At 45.6% G+C, this 23,141-nt stretch overlaps 1 protein-coding gene across 2 annotated transcripts in view; it reads right to left on the bottom strand.

Annotated features, from left to right (window-relative positions):
* Positions 1–22,601, bottom strand: part of soga1 (suppressor of glucose, autophagy associated 1) — a 43,517-nt gene extending 20,916 nt beyond the window's left edge. For both annotated transcript variants that reach the window (XM_012834950.3, XM_031566077.2), the window contains exons 1-3: positions 21,114–22,601; positions 18,326–18,550; positions 12,344–12,502 (exon numbers count right to left, since the gene is read on the bottom strand). In XM_012834950.3, coding sequence (XP_012690404.2) covers positions 12,344–12,502; positions 18,326–18,550; positions 21,114–22,022 — 1,293 coding nt within the window. In that variant the 5' untranslated portion in view covers positions 22,023–22,601. The remainder of the gene's footprint in view (positions 1–12,343; positions 12,503–18,325; positions 18,551–21,113) is intronic.
* Between the last annotated feature and the right edge of the window lie 540 nt (positions 22,602–23,141).

Here is a 23,141-nt window from a genome sequence, read left to right as displayed (position 1 = left end):
CCTGTTTCTGATGAGTCTGTCTCTAAGCGCACGGGCACCAGCAGTGCTTTAACTGAGAGCAGATGAGCTCTGTCTGCTTCTGAGGGCAACAGCATGTGTACAAGGTTACTGGACTCCAGTGTAAATTAGAGCTGGGGTAAAGCTTTTATAATTAGAACCAAAGCCCTTTGTGTGTGAGTGAGTGAGTGAGTGAGTGTGTGTGTGTGTGTGTGTGTGTGAGAGTGTGTGTGGGTGTGTGTGACTGTGTGTGTGAGCAAGAGTTTGGTCAGTGACAGTACGCTCTTGGCATGCTGTGTCTGAGCTTTGTGTTTCAGCACATGATATATGGAATTGTTATATTGTGACCATAATAAACCAAGTTTGGATTTAATTTGAATGGTGCATACATACATGGTTTGCCTTGTCATGTTGTGTGTTATGTGGATATGCATGTTCCTGTGCACGTGTGTGTGTGTGTGTGTGTGTGTGTGTGTGTGTGTGTGTGTGTGTGTGTGTGTGTGTGTGTGTGTGTGTGTGTGTGTGTGTGTGTGTGCATGTGTAAACTATGTTCGGTCCACCACTAGAATGCATTTCCAGTGATGAATGACAGAGGCTTCTCTCAAAGGTCACATCGGGGGGAATGAGCTTTTATCTTTCCCTTGCACCATGTCCTGTCAGAGCCTGGCCAATTTTGTGTACACACGTGACAACTGACAAACGGCCATGCTCTCAACTCAACCTCGATGCCACGGCGGCCTTGAGCTAGCAGGCCCATTTGTAACCTATACTGTGCGCACAAAAGACGTGGATGAAAATCATCCGCAGGTCTTTGTCATACAGCGCCTGAAGTGATGGTGTGTAGGAGGGAAAAAAGAGAGAATCTTCACGTTTTCTCTTAGTGGCTGACCTGGCTGACAGGGCGAGCATGATCCCACTGTTTGCATTCACAGGAGCTGTAAATGTCAAAGACGCTGACATTTATCAAGCCACTTCAAACATTAATCAGAAAGACTCTTCCCAATCGAAGTGCAGCGTGTGCGGGTAATCCCTGCCATGCCTGTCCTTATTGTCATTGAGATTTGATGAGAAATTCAGACGGGTCTGAAACTAGTGTTGCTTTGGGGGAAGGGGTTTGTGGTTGTCTGTCTCCTCATTGGACATTTTGGGTGTGTGGTTTTTTTGAGAAGGACAACGAGACTGCGTATGACATTTTGCATGCATGATGGTAATTCCATCAGTTGGTTCCCATTCAGATTGTGACATTCCCATGTCACGATGTCACATTCTCTGGAAGGTCTGACACAGAATTCAATGCGTGCATATATCCTCTTCTTCGTGGAATTCAAATAACTCACACATTGACCTCCCTACAGAAAATATCTGTTTCAATTTACATTTTCTGTGAAAGGTCTTCATTTTTTCAGTTTTAAGGTTTTATTTTCTTTGCGACGGTCCACTTTTCATTTAAAAGATCATTACTTCCACAGCAGCAAGTCCAGGCACTTCCACAGTACAAAACCAGAGGACATCTATGTGAGTCATATAATACCAGGAGCACTGCAATGCACTGACTAATGGTGGAACATTAGCGAATGTGGAAACAGTCAGTGACAAAGAAAGAGAAGGAGACACAAAAGAGTGTGTGTGTCTGTGCATGAGAAAGTGAGTGTGTGTGTGTGTGTGTGTGAGAGAGAGAGAGAGAGAGAGAGAGAAAGAGAGAGAGAGAGAAAGAGAGACCACAATAAAAGAGACCACATGCTCTGTAACATAAATGTGCAGCTGCATTGAACATATTGTAATTGTACACAGGTGTGGCTTAATCATCAAACATGACTCCGGCAGACTGTTTCTCATTAACCCCAATGCAATAGCAATCAGCACAAGAACTGCTCCCGTGGTTTCTGAGGGAGGGGAGGCTGAGTGGGACTGCACACAGGTGCTGCGGAGTACCTACTGGATCCAGGAGGTGCCCGACAATCTCAACAAACACAGCTTCAGATAAAGAAGGACCTTGAATACGAATGAAGAGTCCCTGACCCCTACGACTGGATGAAGGGAACCTCATCAGACTCTAATGCAAATGTTGTCAAGGAAATGAGGAAAAGATGATGCACTGTGGCCAACAATAAGACAAGGAGAGAGAAAAAATACGTTGAGGACCAGTTATTCAAACACTACAAGACCCACTGATTCTCATCAAGGTTTTTATTGGGTTCAATCATCCACCTTCCTGTCAGAAATGTCCATGATATACAGTGTTTCCCTTATTAGTATATAGTAAAGTATACAGTAGTATATACTATATAGCAAGTATGAGTGGTAGTAATATTAATGGCATAATATAGTATAGTAATATTATTACTGTATAGCAATATATAACAAACATACTGTAGCAAAGCTCCAGGATCAGCATTTCAACTGTGGAAGAGAGCTTTTGTAAACAGACACCCTCTAGCAACGTAAATAGCCCGTAGCCTGCATTGTGACACCTTATTTAATGTTGTTAAGAATAACTCCAGTCTGTTTTCACTGCTAGGTAACCCGTGAGAGGCTAGGAGGGTACAACAGCGAGCCAGGGGAGAGAGAAACGGCCGAGGCCGAAGCAGCCAACTAAATCTCCCAGCTGCCACATGAACGAGGCTTTGTGTCTCCCTCCTCTCCGCCCCTTTCAGCGGAATTCAATCAGCGAGCACATGCTTTGCCCCTTCACTCATTAACCGAATCGCAAGCACTTGACGCTCATTAACGTAGCAGCTTGCTTACGGAAAACTCAACACGGGGCACTGTTAGGTGGCCTGGTGCGTATGCTTGGTTTGTTGTGGCATTCCAACTTCATCACTTTGTTTATATATAACATTTGGAACAGATTTGGAACAGGAAGTAAAAACACCTTCATCCAAGGGCCAGGCTATGCTATTTGGTGTCTTGTGCCAAGGAAACAAAAGAGAAAAAAGGGGGCGCAAAACGGTTCAGTTCTCACACTAGAAACAGATGGCGACAGAACTGGACACGGTCCAAGGGAGAAGAAATCTCAGATATTGAAGTGTCTGCTGCTGTCATTACACTCGTGCTCGCTTGCCCACCCACAAACACACTCAAACATTCACCGCCACTGCCATGTGCACATTCCCATGACGGTGCACTTGACAAACCCGCTCACACGTCTCGTGCACACTAACCTCTCACCAATTTTCAGCACCGAGCGCAATGATTCCTTGGGGGATAAATAACAAGGGTGAATTGAGCAGATACACTAATAGAGAGATGGGGGAGGAGGGGGGTTCCAAATCTCATCCCATTCAATATGAAAGAAAGCCTATGCAAGTACACTTGCATACTGCTTAAGAGTTTTTATATGGCATAGTCTTTCTTCTTGGCTGCTAAAAAGGGCCCAATGAGGCCGTAACTTTTTTGCCACTCAACCGAACATGGCGGTCAGGGAGGTGGGGGTTTCTGTGCCAGTCAGCAGGGAAATCAAATGTTCAGATCAGTGGATCAGATCTGAGCAGCCAGCTGGTCACTCAAAGGTTCAGTGGGCATGGCCAAGGCCCAACGGTCACGCTCAAAGACTGACCTACAAAACTGATGGAATAATCTGCCTTTAAGCAAAGCTTGATGCCCTGATCTCTTTTTTTCCCCTCCCTAAAAACTGTGATATTACAGTGCATCCTCATTGGTCAGGCCTGACAAGTAACTATATTTGCAAACAATAGAAACCACTGCTTTGTTCTGTTGGAGAAAGACAACAACACAAGCACAATCCAATTTAGATGTGTGCTACAGCTGAGGCATTTGGGTAAGGATTGTGTTTTTCTTCTCAGGTCTCAATGTTTCTCCTCACCCCGGTCCTGTTCAAGAAAACCTCCAGAGTCTACTTATGGCACCCTGGTTATAACACCTCTAAACTTATCTCTGTAACCCCCATCCAGAGGAGGTGTTAAGGAGATTCAGCACTTCACTTTAATTGGCTTTGAGCCTCTTGCAGTTGACGTTTTAATCACTTGGAGATGGCTGGTTTTACCCGTTTAGGGGGCAAATGTATCATACAACGTGCCCTAGGACCATGTGTACACACATGAGTTATTATAGATATAGCTTGTATTGCATCGTAGTTATTATTTAGTTTTCACGTCTTTTTAATTTTAATTTCAGTCTTTTTCACTGCTAGTTTTAGTTTTAGTCTAGTTTTGTGTATGGAGGTTTTTCGTCAGCTTTACAACAAGACATGCCTTAAAGTGGTTGGATTATCAAGTCCATGTTCCAGGTAAACCTTCCCACGCAGGGCGCACACAGGGATGAACTTGATGTTCTCTTGCTGCGCATCCTGCAGGTTTATGAGGGAAATCAGCAGCCATGTGCTGCATGCTGCTCTGTGGGTTTCTGTGTAGCAGGAGGCTCTACACAAAACGGCTCTCTGTTAGATGAGAGAGGTGACCCTTTAAACGGAACTATGTTCCTGTTGGCCCACTGACTGATAGATGACATTAGGTGCTGATGAGAGAGCGTCTCCTCGCTCCACTGATGGCCCTGTCTGTGCCCCTCTCATGTCATATCTCACTTTCTATCTCATTACCTCCACCTCCTCTCATCCCATCCCATCCCTTCTGCCCTTCTCTTTCACTCTCCTCCTCTCATTCTTCTTTTTTTCTTTCGTCCCTCCCCTCTTTCTCTCTCCGTTTCGTTCTTCCACCCACTCGCTCGATCAATGACTGTGTTTGACAGGTTACGAAGAGGAGCAACGGTAATGGAATCTCTTCTTGGCTAGGGCAACCAATAAAGCCATAATTGTCCTGATATGATTTTGCACTTAATCTCGCTTCTCCATCTCTTCACTATTACGGTCCACTTTGTGGATTGACCACTGTACGTCCAGGCCTGACCTGGAACTGCCAGGGCTAGCAGGATGTGTTGAAATGGAAAGGCCTGGCCACTTGTGACAGGTCTGAGTAAGGATGGACTGTGGTGCCTTTGTCAGGGCAGGTTTATGTAATCCTTACATAAGGTGATCATAGCCTGTTTCCCTACTGATGGGACTAGCGGCTAATGGCTAATGACAGACTGATCTAATAACACCCTGTGTGTGACAAGGTAGGGGGACGCAGGGGTACATGTGATAATGTGCACAACACACAACACACACAAATAGACAGAAATGGGATAACAAATGTGTCCTTGTAGATCTCAACGCGAGGACTACACTGCTGCTGTAAAAAGAAAGTGACTGTTACGTGATAAACGGTGCTTGGTGACACTTGGTGAAACCTGCCAGAAGAATCTAAAAAATGATGTCAGCTTCGTGGAAAGGCTTTGTTTAACACGGTCAGGGTCTTCCAGTCTTAAACACACACACGCACACACACACACACACACACACACACACACACACACACACACACACACACACACACACACACACACACACACACAAAGTGCTATCCTCACACAGTCCACCAAATCCCAGCTAAAATCCCTCTTCCATTCCCACCCCATCGCATGTGTCCCTCCCCGTCTCACACTGACAGGCTTATGCGGTGAGACAGATTCCACTCAGGAGGTCCGGCACAGCTCTCCTCTGACAACTTATGTAACCAAAGTCCTTGTCGCACACGCTCACAGCCCCTCCTATTAGATCTGGGACTGAGCGGCCCTTAACGAGCTGAAGCGCCGGAGTGAGCCCATTGGAATGCGTGGGAATCCGAGTGCACTGACCCGCCTGTCAGAGAGAGACACCAGTAACCTGACAGACCCTAACGACGGAGACATCCTAGGGGCTCAGTGAATGTGACAGGACGAGAGCGTCGATGATGGTTTAATCGGTGGAACAAACGTCCTTTAATCTTACGAAACAGGGAAGGTGAAAGATCAATGCAAGCGTTTGATGGATATGACTGCGCTGTCAGTGGATACAGGAAAAAAAAGATTTGCAGGTTGATTCTGATATTATTTCTTTGATTACATTGGCCGAGCTGTATGTAAACATGAACTGTATGGATAGGGATTGGGTATAAGAAATGTGTTAGGACATCTTACCCTGCATTAGCCCTCCACACTTGACTGCACTACAGAACAGGCGGTGCTCAGAATCTGGAGAACCACTGCAACATTTGCATCTTTCTGGACACTTCCATCTAGCTCCCAGCTTGGGTAATAATGCTAGGACACACAGTGAAGTTGACAGAGTTATGGTATCTATGTGAAGAAGAGCCATGGGGAAAACACACGAGCACAAAGGGCTGTTTGTACAAGGCATGATGATCTGTGTTTGGGAGTTTACAGTCGTGTATCCAAGGAACAGCCCCACGAGGAGCCTTTTACACTCAAAATAGAATTTGCAGCTGTGAGAAATGAGGTAACGGTACACGTATGCATACATCTGTGAAATCAAGATGTGTGTGTGTGTGAGAGAGAGAGAGAGAGAGAGAGTGTGTCACTGTGTGTGTGTGTGTGTGTGTGTGTGTGTGTGTGTGTGTGTGTGTGTGTGTGTATGTGTGTGGATGTGTTATGTGTAATTTATGTGTGTTTCTCGGAGAGACTTACAAACGACCTGCCAAGACTGCAGCGTTGTCACAATCAGACATATTAACCTCCAGTCGATGTACTCCGTGCACCGTTCCTTGAGGAAAGGGATAAACGCGAAAGGCCTCATCAATCAAACACAGAGTTTCCCTTTTTTTATTACCAGTCAAAAGATGAAACAGCTTGGAGCTCTGCACTTTAAAATTGGGAGACAACAAGGTGCCCGTTGTGGGTTAAATGGATCGGCAGAGAGCACTCAGTGCCAACGCCTCGCCAGCCATCATGCATGTACCATTCATGTCATTATCGCTGGCACAGTTAAGCCTGAGGTATGGATGTATAATTCATGGGTAATCTCAAGTGGTGAGCCGTTCTTCATCACATACACACACACACTCATTATCATTCACATATCCACACACACACACACACACACGGGTGCACACAGAAGAGCAATTAGCCCCACTTCAAAGCTCTGAACGGTCTAGCTAGCCATAAAATAGCCTCTCATACTACACCCCCTCCAACCTCAAGCTACCTATATAGACATCTACCCTTTTATTTGACCCTGTCCCCCTAAAAACATCTACCATGACCACTACCACCACATACTCAAACACACACACACACACACAGACACACACACACACATGCGGTTACACTCACATCACCTCTCTCCTCTCGCAATCTCCACATTAGATGTTTCTTCCCAGACAACAATGGCTCCCGGTAGACGCACTACCGTCCACTGCGGCTGACATCAAGGCGCTCTTTTACCTCAGAGCCTCCATTAAGAGAGCACTAAATCCCCACTGCTCCCAGACCCTTGTCAGACCCCGAAGGGGAGATAATCTGATGCTTTCAAAACAACAGTTATCCTTTTAATGTCTATAGGATGAGGGTGAAAAAAATGATTGAAAAAAAAAAGAAAACAGGCCAGAGTGTCTGATACGAAGCAAAGAGGCATGCCCTGAAGGACGCAGAGAAAGAGAGAGAGAGAGAGACAGAGAGAGGGGGGAGAAGAGAGAGAGAGAGAGCAAACACCTTTTCACAGACCCTTTTAAACTCCTTCTCTCTCTCCTCTTTTCCTGGTTCAACTGGAGTGCTCTGGGGGTTACTAGTCGTAGTAGTTTAAGGCTCTGGGCTGTGTGTAATGCAGACAGCACAAGCCTTTGGTCTTTTCCTCTCTGGGTTTCTCAAAGCTCTACCCTGTGCTCCTATGGCTCACCCCCCAAACACACACACACACACACACACACACACACACACACACACACACACACACACACACACACACACACACACACACACACACACACGCACACGTACACGCACACAAACACACACACACACACACACACACACACACACACACACCCTTGGGTCATTATCTTACAGTCTGCCCACACTTGACCCGTCGCCTCTCCATTTCACATGTACTTTTACTGAAGCATGAAATTACCTCATACTTCCTCCGGGTCTAAAAACAGCAAGAAATCCGTGATGGCTGAAAAGAATTAATCCCAGAGCGAGTTAGTTTGATTCTGCTGTAATAAACCTTTGTCTGTGCTTCATAGGTAATGGCACATGCTGTTCTGTACTCTACTAAACAATGCTCGTGACAACGCTAGTTCTTTCTGTGCAGTCCCCTGACAGTACCATTCTCCTTAGAACTGCTTCCTTTGCAAGCCAGTTCATGAAGTATATTCGTAAGCAATCCCCAACACCAACATGATTTGCCAGATTAAGTGTGCTTGTGACTGCAGGTACATGGTTTCATGTGAAGTTCAGATTTTCTAAAGCTGCATCACAGCTTTTTATATTTAAGACATGTGATGTTATCCATTAAATCCAAACATCCAATTCAATTCAAATTGTAATCAGTGATAAACATATTGCAGCTTGAGTTCTCCTCAATTATGGACAGTCCCTGATAGCAGATAGTCTGGTACTCAACCTCTCCAGACTCGTGCCAGACTCGGGCTTCTGTCAGGGCTAATGCTGCTGCTTCACCAGTGGCCTCGGCACCTAACTCCACGTCTTATTTTCAGCCTAACCACATGCTTCATTCAAGTCCTGTGGTGAGAGGCTTCAATCTATGGCTGAGGCCACGGACATCAAACAGAGCAGGGAATGTCCATCGTGGTTGTCTTTCATGTGGGCTCGTCTCATAACAGCTGCTCATATCTCCCAGTCTTAGCCTGTTTGTTTACACAACACAAAAGACTCTGAGCAAACCATCCCTCTATACACACAGCTGCCCATCCCATGAAAGCAGCTAATAGGACAGACAGTATTAAGTCTGCGTTTTCATCATTAGTCTGTCTGTCTTAACAACGAGACGTAGCATGGAACTTATTGACGTATCTGATTAAGTATCTGATGTAATCTTGTGCTTAATGAAATCCTGTGGCCTGCTTTTTTTGATAAAGAGAGTAGGTATTACATAGAGTTAAATACCATTGTCTTTTCTTTCAAGCCATATCGATGCAATTCTGGATGTCTTTGTGTCTCATTAGTTTGGATTTAGAATTCACAATTACACAACAACCTCTCAAATCGATGTTCCGTGAATCTTCTGTCTCTCTCTTATAGCCCGTGGCTACTTTGTTTTGTTGAGGGATGTTAAGAATGATTCTTTATCTATAATAGTCATCTGGGTTATCTCAATCAATTCTGGATTCTGTCGGACTAGACCTGATCCAGAGGTCTATCTGCAGTCGGTTATCATTCCGGGGGGCTTTATAACCAGAACACATGCTTCTGAATGGACACTTCAGGTCCACTTCTGGGCTGAACCACACAGGCATGGACTGGTAAACACTGCTGAAAGACCGGCAGGTTGGGTGGCTGTTTAGGCATGTTATACAAAAGCAGATCCCAAGCATTTGCTCCTAGTGTTGTGGAGCAAGGGTGACAGCAATGCAACCAAGTGAGAAAAAAACACTTTTCTCCTCTAGGGCTGTGCATAATTCAGCTGATTTGGGGACCTGGGCATTGCATATGAAACTTCAGGCACAAAGGACTTTTTAACATTCACGTAATGACCCTTGAAAGAGAGAGAGAGAGAGAGAAAGAGAGAGAGAGAGAGAGAGAGAGAGAGAGAGAGAGAGAGAGAGAGAGAGAGAGAGGATGAGGTCTGAACCAGTCCTAGGATGTCAGTGAGTCTACCATAATAACAACACAGGAGTGCTGTCCTTGTTAAGACACAGAAAGGATCAGTGCATATCTAACACTAATGTGGCTGGGATGGAAGCGCAGCCAGCTGGGTCTGTAGATAAAAGCCCAATGAGCGGTATGGAGCGCAGCATTGATAAAGACCCAGCCCCAGCCCCAGCCCCTGCTCTACTAACCTTCCCCTTCCATCTCTGGGCCTCCCCCTCTCTCTCTCTCTCTCTCTCTCTCTCTCTCTCTCTTTCTCTCTCTATCTCTCTTTCTCTCCATCTCAACTACAGCACACACTTCCCCATACATGGAAAACAAAGGATACCTCTTCCTGAAGGTCATAAATACATGCTGGGGAACAGCCTTTGAGAGGCATTTCCTTTGGAAGTAACGATAAATTTAGTATGTGTGTGTGTGTGTGTGTGTGTGTGTGTGTGTGTGTGTGTGTGTGTGTGTGTGTATTGTGAGGGCTGTGAGGGTGGACATAGAGGATGCATCAGGTCTTCTGTCGCTCATTAAAAGGATGGTTCTACAACTGGGCCATGCTAAGGCCACAATCATTATGCTATAAATCACATGAACTAGCGCACGCGCACGTGCATATGTACACAGATTTACAAACACACACACACACACACACACACACACACACACACACAGACACATTGACAGCTAGTGGATCCCTGCGGATGAACAAAAGCTGTAATGGCTAATATATGCACAGAACTTAATTTGAATGAAAGCAAAAGGGCTGAAAGGAACGAAAAATCGAAGGTTAGGGCAAAAAAGAAATCGCCTCCGGCCTTTGCCGTGCCTTCTCTCGTCATTGCCGTTCACAATCAAGGACATTTTCCTCTCCAATTTACCCCTCCCCACATCACCAGCAGCCACACCACTCCCCTCCATGGGGACCCCACACAGAGAGACATGCCTTCGACTCGATTCATCATACTGGGGGGTGGGGTTTCAGCAGCAGTCCCCCACCTCAAACCCCCTGCCTCAACATGGCTCCAACCCTACCACCTTCACAGGGTTACAGTGGCTATGAAAAAGGACTGATTGGCTTTTTTATTTTTTAATGAAAGGAGGTGTACAGAGAGAGAGAGAGAGAGAGCGAGAGAGGGAGAGAGAGAGAGAAAAAGAGCGAGAAAGAGAGAGATAAACGGGGTGCGTTAGAAGAAGGAACAGAGGAATGGTTAACGGAAAAGAAATCCCTCGATCAGCAGTCTTTTATATGGCCACTGGCGGGAGACTGATGTTCCACACAGGAGGGCTACACTCGAGCAGGTCGTGTGGATTCCCTGAGGCCGATGTCATTGAGGACTGAACGGTTTAGAGGTCACTTAGGGTTCATTTTACGGCAGAAAGAACAAGAGAGGGTAATTTGTAACCATATGGTATGGAGTTCTTCCAGACATGTCAGCCTATGTGCTCTTTTACCGGTATGGCTGTTCTGTCTTCTCATCATCCTATGGTTGCTCTGTGTCTTTTGGTGGGGCGGGGGGTATTCATGATCACTAACAATCTGATCCTCTGACCAGCCACCGCCACCCCCCTCCCCACCCCCCTGGTTAGAGGTGACAGTCTCAGTCAAATTTAATGCAGCGCACAAGAAATCAATAATTCACACAGGAGGCTGGCTTTTGCTCAGCCATCCATATGAGACTCTTAATACTCTCACTGTTCCCTCTCTCTCTTTCCCTCTCTCTCTCTCTTTCCCTGCCCTTGGCCTCTCTCGCTTTCTATCTTTCTCCTCTATCTTCTCTCCAATGTTCTCAACTGTTTTTTTCTCTCCTCAAAGGCTTCTGTAAATACAACATCTCAGGGGGAAGTCTAGTGAGACATGCCTCACGTCGGAGGGTAGCTCTGTTAAAAACACAGACCTCTGCAGCAGAGACAGAAAGGCCCAAAGACACACAGGGCTCCTCACACCAGGAGAGGACCAGCTATGCCAAGAATTCCCTCCTCATCCAGGGCAGCTCAACACAAAGGGGCAGCTCAACCCCAAGCACAGGGCACTTCGCCAACCAGAGAACAGATAGCTAACTGTGCCAACCAGACTGGCACCTACACTGTCCAGTCACCCCGTGTGTTCTTAAAGCCAGTGGTAAATAGGCTACAATGCAAGCGTGACAGACACTTAGTCATACTGTCAGTGGAAGAGGCCTCAAGGCAGGGATTGTCGGTGGAGTAATCCACCTGACTGGACTGGTCCAGCTCTGCTCCCTCTTCATTGGCTATAGCCACTGTTGAAGCTATCATTTCCAAGACCTCCAGCCAAGCCCTCCTTTTTGGATGGCGCACCGTGAGGCAGTGTCAAGAAGTGAATTTATGTACTTGTACTTATGTACGCGATGACATTTACACAGAAGAGTCAACTACCTGCTGGCTGCCAAAGGCAGACAACTCAAGCAAGGACAAGGCTTTGAATATATTACCCTGTCCACCCTAACGCCGCCTCCAGTCATGCTTGGTTCGGCCAGAGGGTTCCACTATGAGCACTCTGTCTCTCCAAGACAAACACACACACACACACACACACACACACACACACACACACACAAAAGGCCATTAATCTACAATAATAGACAGTTTGGCTTCTTTCTCTCTCTCTCTCTCGCTCTCTCTCTCTCTCTCTCTCTTTTTCCCCGGCCCAGCCAAGTGCCATCCTGTTGGCTCTCACCTCTCTGGTCTTCTCCATCTCTGTCTGGAGGACCTGCTTGGCCACCTCCAGGTCCTGCAGCTGGACTCTCAGCTCCTCGTTCTCCTGCTCCAGCCTGATTCTCTTCTTCTCCACCGACTCCAGCTCGTTGTGCAGGCGGATGGACACGTCTTTTGCAACCTAGAGAAGACAGAAACACACTGATCTTTAGAAAAAAGAAGACAAAGAGGGGACAATATGCTGGTTTGGACGTTTGTATCACAGTCCATTCATTTAAAGTCCTTTTTTTCCATTCAATCAGCTAATCAATCTGGTCATTACAGAGTATGCGTGAATGGTGGATTTTAATTGTACTATTTGAGCCAAACGTGTTCTCAAGTGTTCTCATTCTACTTGTCCTCTCAAGAACTCCTGGATATTTCTGAATATAGTGATAAAAAATGGAGGCTCGTAATCGTGATATTGTCTTTCGTTAAATGGATTATTGCTCTAGTGAGGTTTTTAATTGGACAGGTTTATGGGTGTATGAGTTATACATCCCTATGAGGCTGAGAGATTATTAAGGGGATTTTGATGCAGAAACCAGATCCAGATTTAAGGAAGGCTGTTAATGTGCTCGCAAAATGTAACAGCTCCTAAGTGTCTTTTTTATATTAAATATCCTAATCCTATCTAATCTTATCCTTCTAATGGCATTTGAATAGCGCTGTGTTGACATTTGTCATAGGGACACCAATATCCATGCATGCAATGGATAAAGAACTACATCGGGGAATGTAAGCTTTGTCATCAGACTGTGGCAATACAATCTGCATTGATATTTTATCTTTGTAAGAAGACCTGCCAAGGCATTAGCTGCCAAAATGCTTCATACTGCTGTCATCACTCAAACTGTCACTCTTGTCAGTCATCAGACAATTTTCATTGTTAGAGAGAGGGAGATTGGGGGCAGGGGAGGAGAGGGTAGGTGGAACATGGGTATCTCTCTCTCCCCCTCTTCTCTCTCTCTCTCTCTGCATCTGTGAAAGGATGCTAGGGTGCAGCTGGCCCCTCAATGCCTCTCTGTAGACAGACTGTCTGACTGGCCCCAGTATAGCACACTCTAATTCAGATCCATCCGCTTTCTGTCCATCTTTTTCTCATCACAGCCATCGACCCCAGAGGGAGCCCTGTGAACACTTATTATTGAGTTATTCTAACATGCACACATGAGATTTTCCCATTCTCACACTCACATCCTCATCATTCACTCTCTGGCCAAATCCACTGCTGACATCATGATTGTCATGGGTATTATGGCCGCACATTTCACAGAGGGTAATTATTTTCGGTTTTCAGGGCCTTAGTCAGATTCAATAAAATGTTTGTGCAAAGTACAAGACATAAAAGTAATGTATAATGGCTGTATAATGTTGATATGCAGGCTTCCTGTAAGATTGCACTGAAGAATAAATAAGTCTGCTGCTGCTGCAATTGATAAATAATTGTGTATGTGTGGGGGTGACAACCTTCAGGAGAAATTCAGTAAGGCACACTTCCATTTCTCTCCTTGTATTCCAGTATGAATTGTATCTGTCTTTCTTCAAGTCCTCTACTGACAAGTACACTTCACAGTACACATTTAGAATTTACAATGCATCATTACATTACTACACAAATCACTTCAGTGTACTCCATGAACTCCCTATTTTCCTATCATTCTCGTCTCTCTTTCTTTCCCTCCCTCTGTCTCTTTCTCTCCCTCTCTCTCTCTCTCCACAGGTCAGAGGTGGGCAGACAGCCCACACAGCAAAATCAATGCTAACTTTCATTCCCAGTCTGGGCTTTTCCAGCCTCTGTTCTTCACCCTTGTGCTGGTGCTTTATGGTGATGGAGCCTCGGCTCAGCGAGACAAACCCCTTTATTAATGGACCTCTAAAAGTGCCTGTTAACGCAGATTAATTGGCAACTATTCCTGCACACCCACCCACCCACCCCCTCCTCCCTCTGCCTGCCAGTCTAACAGCCCTGCCTGGTGTACTCACATACGACAGACCCCCAAAGCATTTTGCTTTGATATGCAAAGTAGAAACACCTAAAGCGTTTTTTATAGTGTGTGAGTCTGTCAGTCAACCAGACGGACAATCCTTGGAAGTACAAGGTATGCTGTCATGGCATCAGCTTTTCATGCGGAGAAGATTGAGTGTGCATGTTTGTAAGTGTGTGTGTGGGTGTGTGTGTGTGTGTGTGTGTGTGTGCTTGTGTGTGTGTGCGTGTGTGCATGTACATGCGTGTGTATGTGGGCAATGAGGTCAGTTATTGGCTTCCATCATTCTCATGTAGTTCTGGCTCCAGTCCTCTCCCTTCTTGACAAACAACAGAAGTCAAAGAGAAGCATTTAGCCATCAAAGGGCCTCTTTCATGTGTGTGTGTGTGTGTGTGTGTGTTTGTGTGTGTGTGTGTGTGTGTGTGTGTTTGTGTGTTCCTGTGTGCATGTTTGAGTGATTGCATTTGTCCTTGTCTGAAATCATTTGCATGCTTGAGTGTGTGTGAGGGTACTTAACATTCAGTGTACTTTTTGGTTAGCATGTGAGTTTGTGTGTGTGTGTGTGTGTGTGTGTGTGTGTGTGTGTGTGTGTGTGTGTGTGTGTGTGTGTGTGTGTGGGTGTGTGTGTGTGTGTGTGTGTGTGTGTGTGTGTGTGAGAGAGAGAGAGAGAGAGAGAGAGAGAGAAAGAGACTAAAAGAGAGCAGAAGAAGGAAGGAAGGAAAAGGATCTTTTGTGTGTTTTTGTGTGTCTCTCTCTCTCTGGTGTGTGTGTGTGTGTGTGTGTGTGTGTGTGTGTGTGTGTGTGTGTGTGTGTGTGTGTGCGTATGTGTGTGTGTGTTCGTGTTCTTCCTCTGAACTGGCTTGTCAGTGCTGCCACAGCTGTCCGCTCCCCTGACAGTTGTTTTTAACGACTTCCCTGCTGATTTTATCAGCCTGCTTTCGTAAAATGGCACTGAGCTCTAACAGGTCTCCCATCTTCCTAAACCTCAGCACAAGCTGCTCCCCTAAGACCTCACTGCACTTTCGATAACCCGACAACACAAACCTTTCCATTTAAAAAATGGCCAAGATATGGGCCCTTGGTAAAGAAAAATCCAGCATGCTCCAGTCCAGTTTGTTTCTGACCATCGCTTCTCTGCTTCTTTCGTTGGGCTCTTTTTCGCTTGTGATTCATTATATAAGGATTCCTCCACGCTAACTCACAGTGAACTTGGAGAAAAATGTCTCTCTGCTAATAATGTTCAAAAGTGTGATGTTCGAACATGTTCAAACAAATGTTCAGACTATTGTGTGTCAAAATAAGTATAAGACAGAAATTCTTCTGGACATATCACTGTCCCAAAAACAACAACCAAACTGGCAGTGGTAGTAAGCTAATCCTCATATAAATTCCTCAAGACTGTCTGCCCTTCTACCTAATATGACAGTAGAGTATGGTTCACGGAGAGGGCTCATTAGTAGATGGTTGTTTCAGAGCTACGTGCATCTGCTGCATGGATTGAAAAGGGAAAGGGACACATGTACAGGAGAGGATTGTTCTTCCTTGGTATTTTCACAGGCCTCACTACAAACTAGAACTAGGCCTGGAGGCTTGAATAATTCCTGCTCTCTTTACTACAGGGAATTCAGCTCAACTGATGTTTGGATGGTGAGATATCCACACACACACACAAAACAGCTCTCTTTCTCTCTTTGTATCTTTCTCTCTTTCTACCCTTCCTTCATCTCTCCTTCTCTCTCCCTCTGCTATCTCTGTATCTAATATATTCTCCTCTTTCAACTCAGGAACTGCAGCTCAGCTGTTGCTGTATGAGGTCTCCACACACACACACACACACACACACACACACACACACACACACACACATGGGTACCAGAGGTGTGGTCAGGTCTCTAACATGAACAAACAGCCCCGCCAGCCAGCCAACACACAGCCTCCATTCCAACACCATCTCCTGTCCTCCCCCAAGACCCAGATGTGCTTTTTATGGGCACAGAAATGAGGACAGTGCAATTGAGGGCAGGAAATGACACAAGGATCCCAGTCAACATCCAGTCCTTCAGAAAGCTCATTCCTATCCCCCAACAATCATCACCACTCATGCCCAATTCAGTCATGAGAGCGGGAGAGAGGGAGGGGGGGGGAGGAAGAGAGAAGAGAGATAGTGTGAGACACTGGCACTGACAAAAACAACGTGTTGTTTTATTGGCCTTTGTGCTTTGACAACACTGTCTAAACAGCCATGCTAATAAAGCAACTTTAGACCAACTTGAATTGAGAAAGAAAAAGAGACAGGGAGAGAGAGAGAGAGAGAGAGAGAGAGAGAGAGAGAGAGAGAGAGAGGGAGAGGGAGAGGGAGAGGGAGAGGGAGAGAGTCTGTTACACAGGATGCAACAGGACGTGGGAACCACTACTGGCTGACTCAGGGAAACTCAAACACCCCTATCACCCCTGCCACAGGCCAAGCACATCTGACCTCCAAAGGCAATTTAATTGGACAACAATGTGAATACAACCACAGCCCACAACACAAATTATCCACTAAAGATAAAGAACCAAAAAAATGACACAAACCACAAAAGGAAAAGAACAACACAACATAGCCTTGCTAATAAGAGTTTTCAAAAGCGTCAGTTCGTATCCTCTGAAAAAGCAGTTGGGCGCTGGCCATGGATGTGTCGTGTCGTCTCAGTAGAGACGACCGCTGTCTCCAAAGCAGGTCAGACAGGCAGCTCTGGAATGAGCGCTGTGCTTGGTTAACCTCAATGTGAGGAGTTAAAAGCCCCGCTCCATTTCCCCCACAGCCAGTTCGTCACGGCATACCCCAGTGGTGCTCCTCCACAGCTGCCTCTGGGGCGCAACTGAGAGAGGAGGCCAGTGAAATCTGACCCCTTTCTGCCGGTAGCATTGGATAAACAATTGGCTGAGTGTTTCGGAGACTTCTGCTCCCAGCTAATGCATCTGACTGGCATACTTAAGCCCAAGGATGTGGATGTTGTTTTTTAAAACTCTTTTGTCTTACTGGACTGTGTGACTAACTGACCCACTGCCTGAACCACTTTGTGATGAGCTACTGCTATGGTTTTCAGTTAAGAAGATGAGTAGCCTGTTTATCCTGAAGTGTTAGAAGTCAGTTAAGAAGAGGAGTAGCCTGTTTTAGCCTATGGAGCTTTGCAGCGGGGAGGCACAAATGTTAGCTTTACAGAAGACAGGAAGTCTCTCTTCTCCTCCTCTCCCTCCCCTTATCTGATACTGTACAAAGCTCAGCCATCTCTGCGGAGAGACGCAACAGCAGGACATGGCTCTAGGGGGATGACATCATTAGGTTCCATCCCAAGTACTGAGGGGAACGCGAGAAAGACACCATTGTGTACCGAGGCTGTGTGAACACAGACAAAACTTTGAAAATTCATGACCTGCAACCATACTCTTTCCCTGACTGAGCTGAAAGCACCAGTGTTTAGAGGTTGCCTGTCTGTGGGTGAAACTCACTGGTTTCTTTGTTGGTGTGTGTGTGTGTGTGTGTGTGTGTGTGTGTGTCTGTGTGTGTGTGTGTGTGTGTGTGTGTGTGATACTGAAAGTGAACATGCTGAAACACTAATTCTCAACTTTCGACCTCTTTCTTCTCAGCTCAGTTTTTGAGATGATGATCTCATTCAAACACAATGAAAGCAGCATAAAATGGAAATGATGTCAGTTGGTGGCACGTGTATGTCACGTTCAAGGAAATATGCAAAAACTATGCAAAGCAGCAGAATGAACTGGGAAAATACAAATCACACTGTGTTTGCAAACATTCCATGGTTTGTCCCATACAATGGTCTGTTCAGCAATATCCAGCCATCATCAGAAATACACAGGAGCCTAGAACACCACTTAATCCCACAAATACGCTAAAAACACAGGCCCTCAACAGTAAAGACAACCTCACTCCCATACTCTCTGTCCTTTTTGCTCTCTACTTCTCTCTCACTCACTTTGACATCCTGCTCCAGGGTGCAGATGAGCTCCCCGTCCACCTGTCCGGTCTGGGCCACGCGCAGGCTGCGCCGCTCGGCCTTGCGCAGGCGGTACTGCAGGATGCGGCAGGTCTTGTTGGCCTGGTCCAGCTGCTGTCTCAGGTCCTGCAGCTGGTACACGTCCTCCTCCAGGTACATGTCCCTCATCTCCAGCATCTCTGAGCGCAGCTCCTCAATCTCATCCTGCAAACAGCAGATTGGAATACACACAGGTTAATTTAAGACCAGCACACACTCGCATGTCTGAAATGTGTTTACGTTTCATGGGGCTTCAAATGTGCAATGTCTGTGCCCTGTCAATTATTTGTTTTTAACAAATGTGACGCTTTAATTCTCACCAGGCCAACTATTTATTTTGTGAATAACGACAGCCGGGGTGATGATGTATCAGTTGGCATGCTATGTTTCCTTGACATCATCCAATTAAAAACCCTTAACTCAAGAGAAGAAAACTTGGCAAACAGCAACGCACAAAACATAGGCAGTAAGCACAACAGTCACAGGAGATCCTCCTAGGGTGGAGTCAACAAGCCAAACTAATTCGACTTACAACATCAATTAACATTCTCCCTTCACTGGCAAAGCTCAAGCTGATCTAGAACGCGCACTCTCTCTTATCTCTCCCAAAGATGTAAATAGAACTGCGCTCTAAAGGCATGGAGGATGTTTCCAGCACATGTTATAAGCCTGTCATGTTGCTCTCGCTACACAGGTCTATTCATGAGCTACTTCAAAAACCTGGGTTCAAACTCTTTCTAAAGCAGCACCTCCTACACAGAGCCCTGTGTGTCAGGACAGGTGAACGTGAGAGTGGGTGGGGGACCTATGTCATCAGTACAAAGATGGTAATAGTGATAATGGTATCCTCATCATGACGACTATAATTATCCATCCAAGACACCATCACTGGAGACTCAACACTGGTGACACAGAAAACCTGAACATGTTAGCACTCTGAGGCTGTAATTATTGCTAAGCCCATCACTTTTGTTCCTAGACACACATCAGCAGATTGCAATTATGTATCACTTGTTGGCATCGAAGCATTCTTACTGGGACAACACTCATCACTTATTTTAATTATGGCACGTACATGCTTGAGTAAAGCATAAATTGAACAGTCGATAAAAGGCAAAGGAGGCAGATTTCATTTTAATTGTGCTGTCACTAACACTGACTATGTGACTGACCTCAAATTAAGCTGATCTCATTTTTTCTTCAACATGAGTTTTCAGCTGTCACGCCACTTTGTTACTATAATGTACATTAACCCAACTGGAACTGCCAATGACATCTCAATTATAGCCTACCGAAGGTGTCCAGGGATTATGCCAAAGCATCGCTGCCTTAAATATACTGTTAGAGGAAGCATTATTTGGTATCCAACTAACCTTACAGCACAGTCGTAGTAATTCGCGAATAAAGTATTTATAAGTTCGACGGGGATAAAGCGTGTGTAAATGTAACCTCGCTGTCTGAGATGCGGTGGGCTACCGCGTGCTGTCACTGTTCCCTAGAATGTAGGTCACCCACTGCAGAGAGTGTCACGTGCTGCGCGCGCGTATAAACAATGGAGTGGAGAGGTGGGCGCGGGTGCGCTGGATTGCAGCAGCATCTGCACAGCACGGGGAAGCCTGGTAAAACAGCTGCATTATTCAAGTGAGCGTGTAGATGGGATCACGGAGAATGGATGTATAGATCCACGCTAACCGTGACCTGGTTTTTACCTGTAATTGGAGCGGCGATTAATAAACGATTCCCAAAGGCATGGCTATGAAGTAATTACCAGGTAAATCTGAACGGCTGACATTAAAGGGGTCTGCATGACGGGCTAGCCTAACAGTCATTTCCGTCATTATTGTTCTGATATGTGAGAGTATATGGTTTATATTGCAAAAGCATTGAGAACAGACACGCCCCACACTGAGGGACATGAGCAGAAATCTGACAGTTAATAATGGGTAACTATCAGTTGGTGGCATAAAGGACATGCAGTTAACACCAGAGTAACGCGGTCAACAGTATTGGATAAACTGCTTACCAGTTACATTTCATGTAGGATAGAAAGCTAATGAAGCCACCTATTTTGCAGCATCAACCATATCACATCCCCAGAAAGATCACGAAGGTCATAATTAGGACCACCTAGGGTTAGATATATAACTGGCTGTTATGACACGTATATTATCTTTGTACAAAGCAATTAGTCAAGCCTCTATAGCCTAATCCCGACCTAAGAGGGAGGAGCGCCAAGGAAAAACAGTCGCCTCCCGCCACGAGCTGTTCTATTCAATACCGGTCTGTCTAGCAGGCATGGAAAATTAATAAGCGAAATGAAATCGCCTTCTTGAAAATAATACACTACACTATCATATATCTATCAACTTAGTCCATCACTAAAGGTTGTAATCTTTAGTAACTGTTAAAACATATCCCTCTTGACCATACAAATTATAAATTGTTGCTGACAAATCCACACAAAATCAGAAAACAGGAAAAACGACAAGGAGGGCTTGGACTGGCTATTAAAACAGATGACAGTAAATGTGTGTCAAGTTATGCATGAGAAGGAATGGGGTTCATAATCATATAACTGTTGTAATTGTAATCAAGTATGACTGCAATTGTATCTGAACTGAAAAAAATTAAGAGGCTGGCTGCCCAAATATTTGGCAATGTCTCAAGGGTGCCAGGCGTAATAGCCACTGATGAAAACACTGATGTGTTCAATGTTTACAATTCTTACTTTTAAGTAGTCGTTTTCTGAACGCAGTTCTTCGATTTCTCTGACAAATTTCTCATGAGTACCGTCAATGAACTCTTCTGTCAGGTCAGAAAATGCCAGTGAAGTACTAGCAAGCATCCGACTGTCGAAGGAGGTAACAGACCTCTCGTCACCGGGAGAGATGCTACCTTCCCCGGTCTCCATGCCAATAGAGAGACGGTCCTTTTCCAGTGGTGTCTTGGCATCATCCCCCCGGACAAGTTTCCCGGGCCGCCCAAAAAAGTGGTCTTTACCAGATTTCTCACTCTCCGCTGCCCCACCTCGGCTGCTGGATTCAGTGTCACTGCTCAAGGCGTCCGTGGAAAGTTTATTTTCCTCCGAAGCGCAATCAGAGAGCTCGGAGCTACTGTCTGTAGGTGAAAGCTTTCCAGTGGCGCAACCCGAGTCTTTGCTCAAATCATCGGAAGCGTTACTGGCATCCGATATTTTCCTTCGACCGACCTTCGCAGATTTGCCACTGCTCTTCGGGGCGCTAGCGACAGAGAGCATGGATTTCCCCGGTAGTTTCCCTTTCTCTGACTTAATGTCTTTACCACTCACCGGGCTGCGTCTAGATACCCGGCTCCCAATGTGAATGGAACCTGGTTTCACACTGAGCGTTGGCGTCCCGATGCCTCCTCTGATTTTAGTGAGGGACCACCCGGGAACATCTTTCGGTCTTGCCGGAGAAGGAGCTCGATTGATTTTCTTTTTCTCGTTCACTTGTAGCGGCTGCACCACCGGCTGCTGCTCGAATTGGTGCGGCTTGAGGGTTTGCGACTGCCCACTGTCGCCGCTCTCGCTCCCGCTTTCCATTTTGTGTCTAAGCCCCTTTTTCTTAGGCGAGACAAAATGAGAGGGAGAACTGGTATCAACCTTTGTCTTTGTCATTCATTCCGCTTTAAAGACAATTTAAAAAAGAAACGGAAATACTCTCGCTGGATACAGAAGTTAGGCGTAGGCTAGACTGTTTTGTGAAACGGCATACGACGGTAACTGCAAATTGCTGCAAGGGGGGTGAAAGACAAAAACAACCACACGGTTAGTATTCCTGCAGTGCCCAAATAGTTGTTTCTTCATCAAAGCTATGCTCCACTCCCTGCAGTTTCCAGCACGCCGTGTGCTCCACTCGCCCAGGTCGTCTCTGCTCATTCGCGACTGGAATTGGACTGGCTGTTGAGAAGACTGTTTCTTTACTCCGCCCAGATAGCGGCTCTGCCGTCTGTGTGACGAATTGATGTCTGGAAGCCCCGGCAATCACTCGTAGACCTCTACCGCCACCACCGTGGTTTATACTCAACACTCGGAAAGCTCTGTGCTCCCAACTCTTTCTACTTAATTTATCCACTATCAAAATATCCTACACTATTGCGAGATAAAGATGCCCGGATAAGTTACATGTAGGGAAAACCAGACCAGGTCTAATTTATGGGTCTTTCTAAAAGTCAGTATTTCTAAAACTAATAGATCTGATCACCACACCAACTACAGTATATAGCTAAACAATGGTGTTATTGCATCTGTCATACTCTCCAAACACAAATGCGGTGGTTTGCAGTATATGTGGCAGTTTTATTCAAACCTACTGTAGGCTACCACTTTAACATAGTCTAGGCATGATAATGTGAGGAACACACGTTTTAACATTCAGTCTACATAGTCTATAAGCCTATTGATTTCCACAGACTCGGTGATTTTATTTTTCATTTTCCGCCCCTCAAAGCTGCAGTTATTTTTGTATTCCACTGCAGTTTGAATGTCTACGAATGCCCATATTCATTCTGTTGCGCCCCGGTGCAAATATCAATAACCACGTCAGGGCAATGAGTGGTCACTGAATAATGAAGGTGAATTGCGGGTGACACCATGGGTGCTTGCATGGACGGATTATGAAATCAATAGCACTGATAAAAGCTAACATGTTAACTAGTGTCTTTTAGTGATATAGCTGGCAATGTCCTGCTGCTTTTCTTACATTTTAGCTGCGTGTTCCAGCCCGGAACACAGAAC

The sequence above is a fragment of the Clupea harengus genome, chromosome 4, assembly GCF_900700415.2.
Source record: "Clupea harengus chromosome 4, Ch_v2.0.2, whole genome shotgun sequence".
Lineage (NCBI taxonomy): Eukaryota > Metazoa > Chordata > Actinopteri > Clupeiformes > Clupeidae > Clupea > Clupea harengus.
Note: the sequence above shows the minus strand (reverse complement) of the source record. Positions and strands in the feature narration are given on the sequence as shown.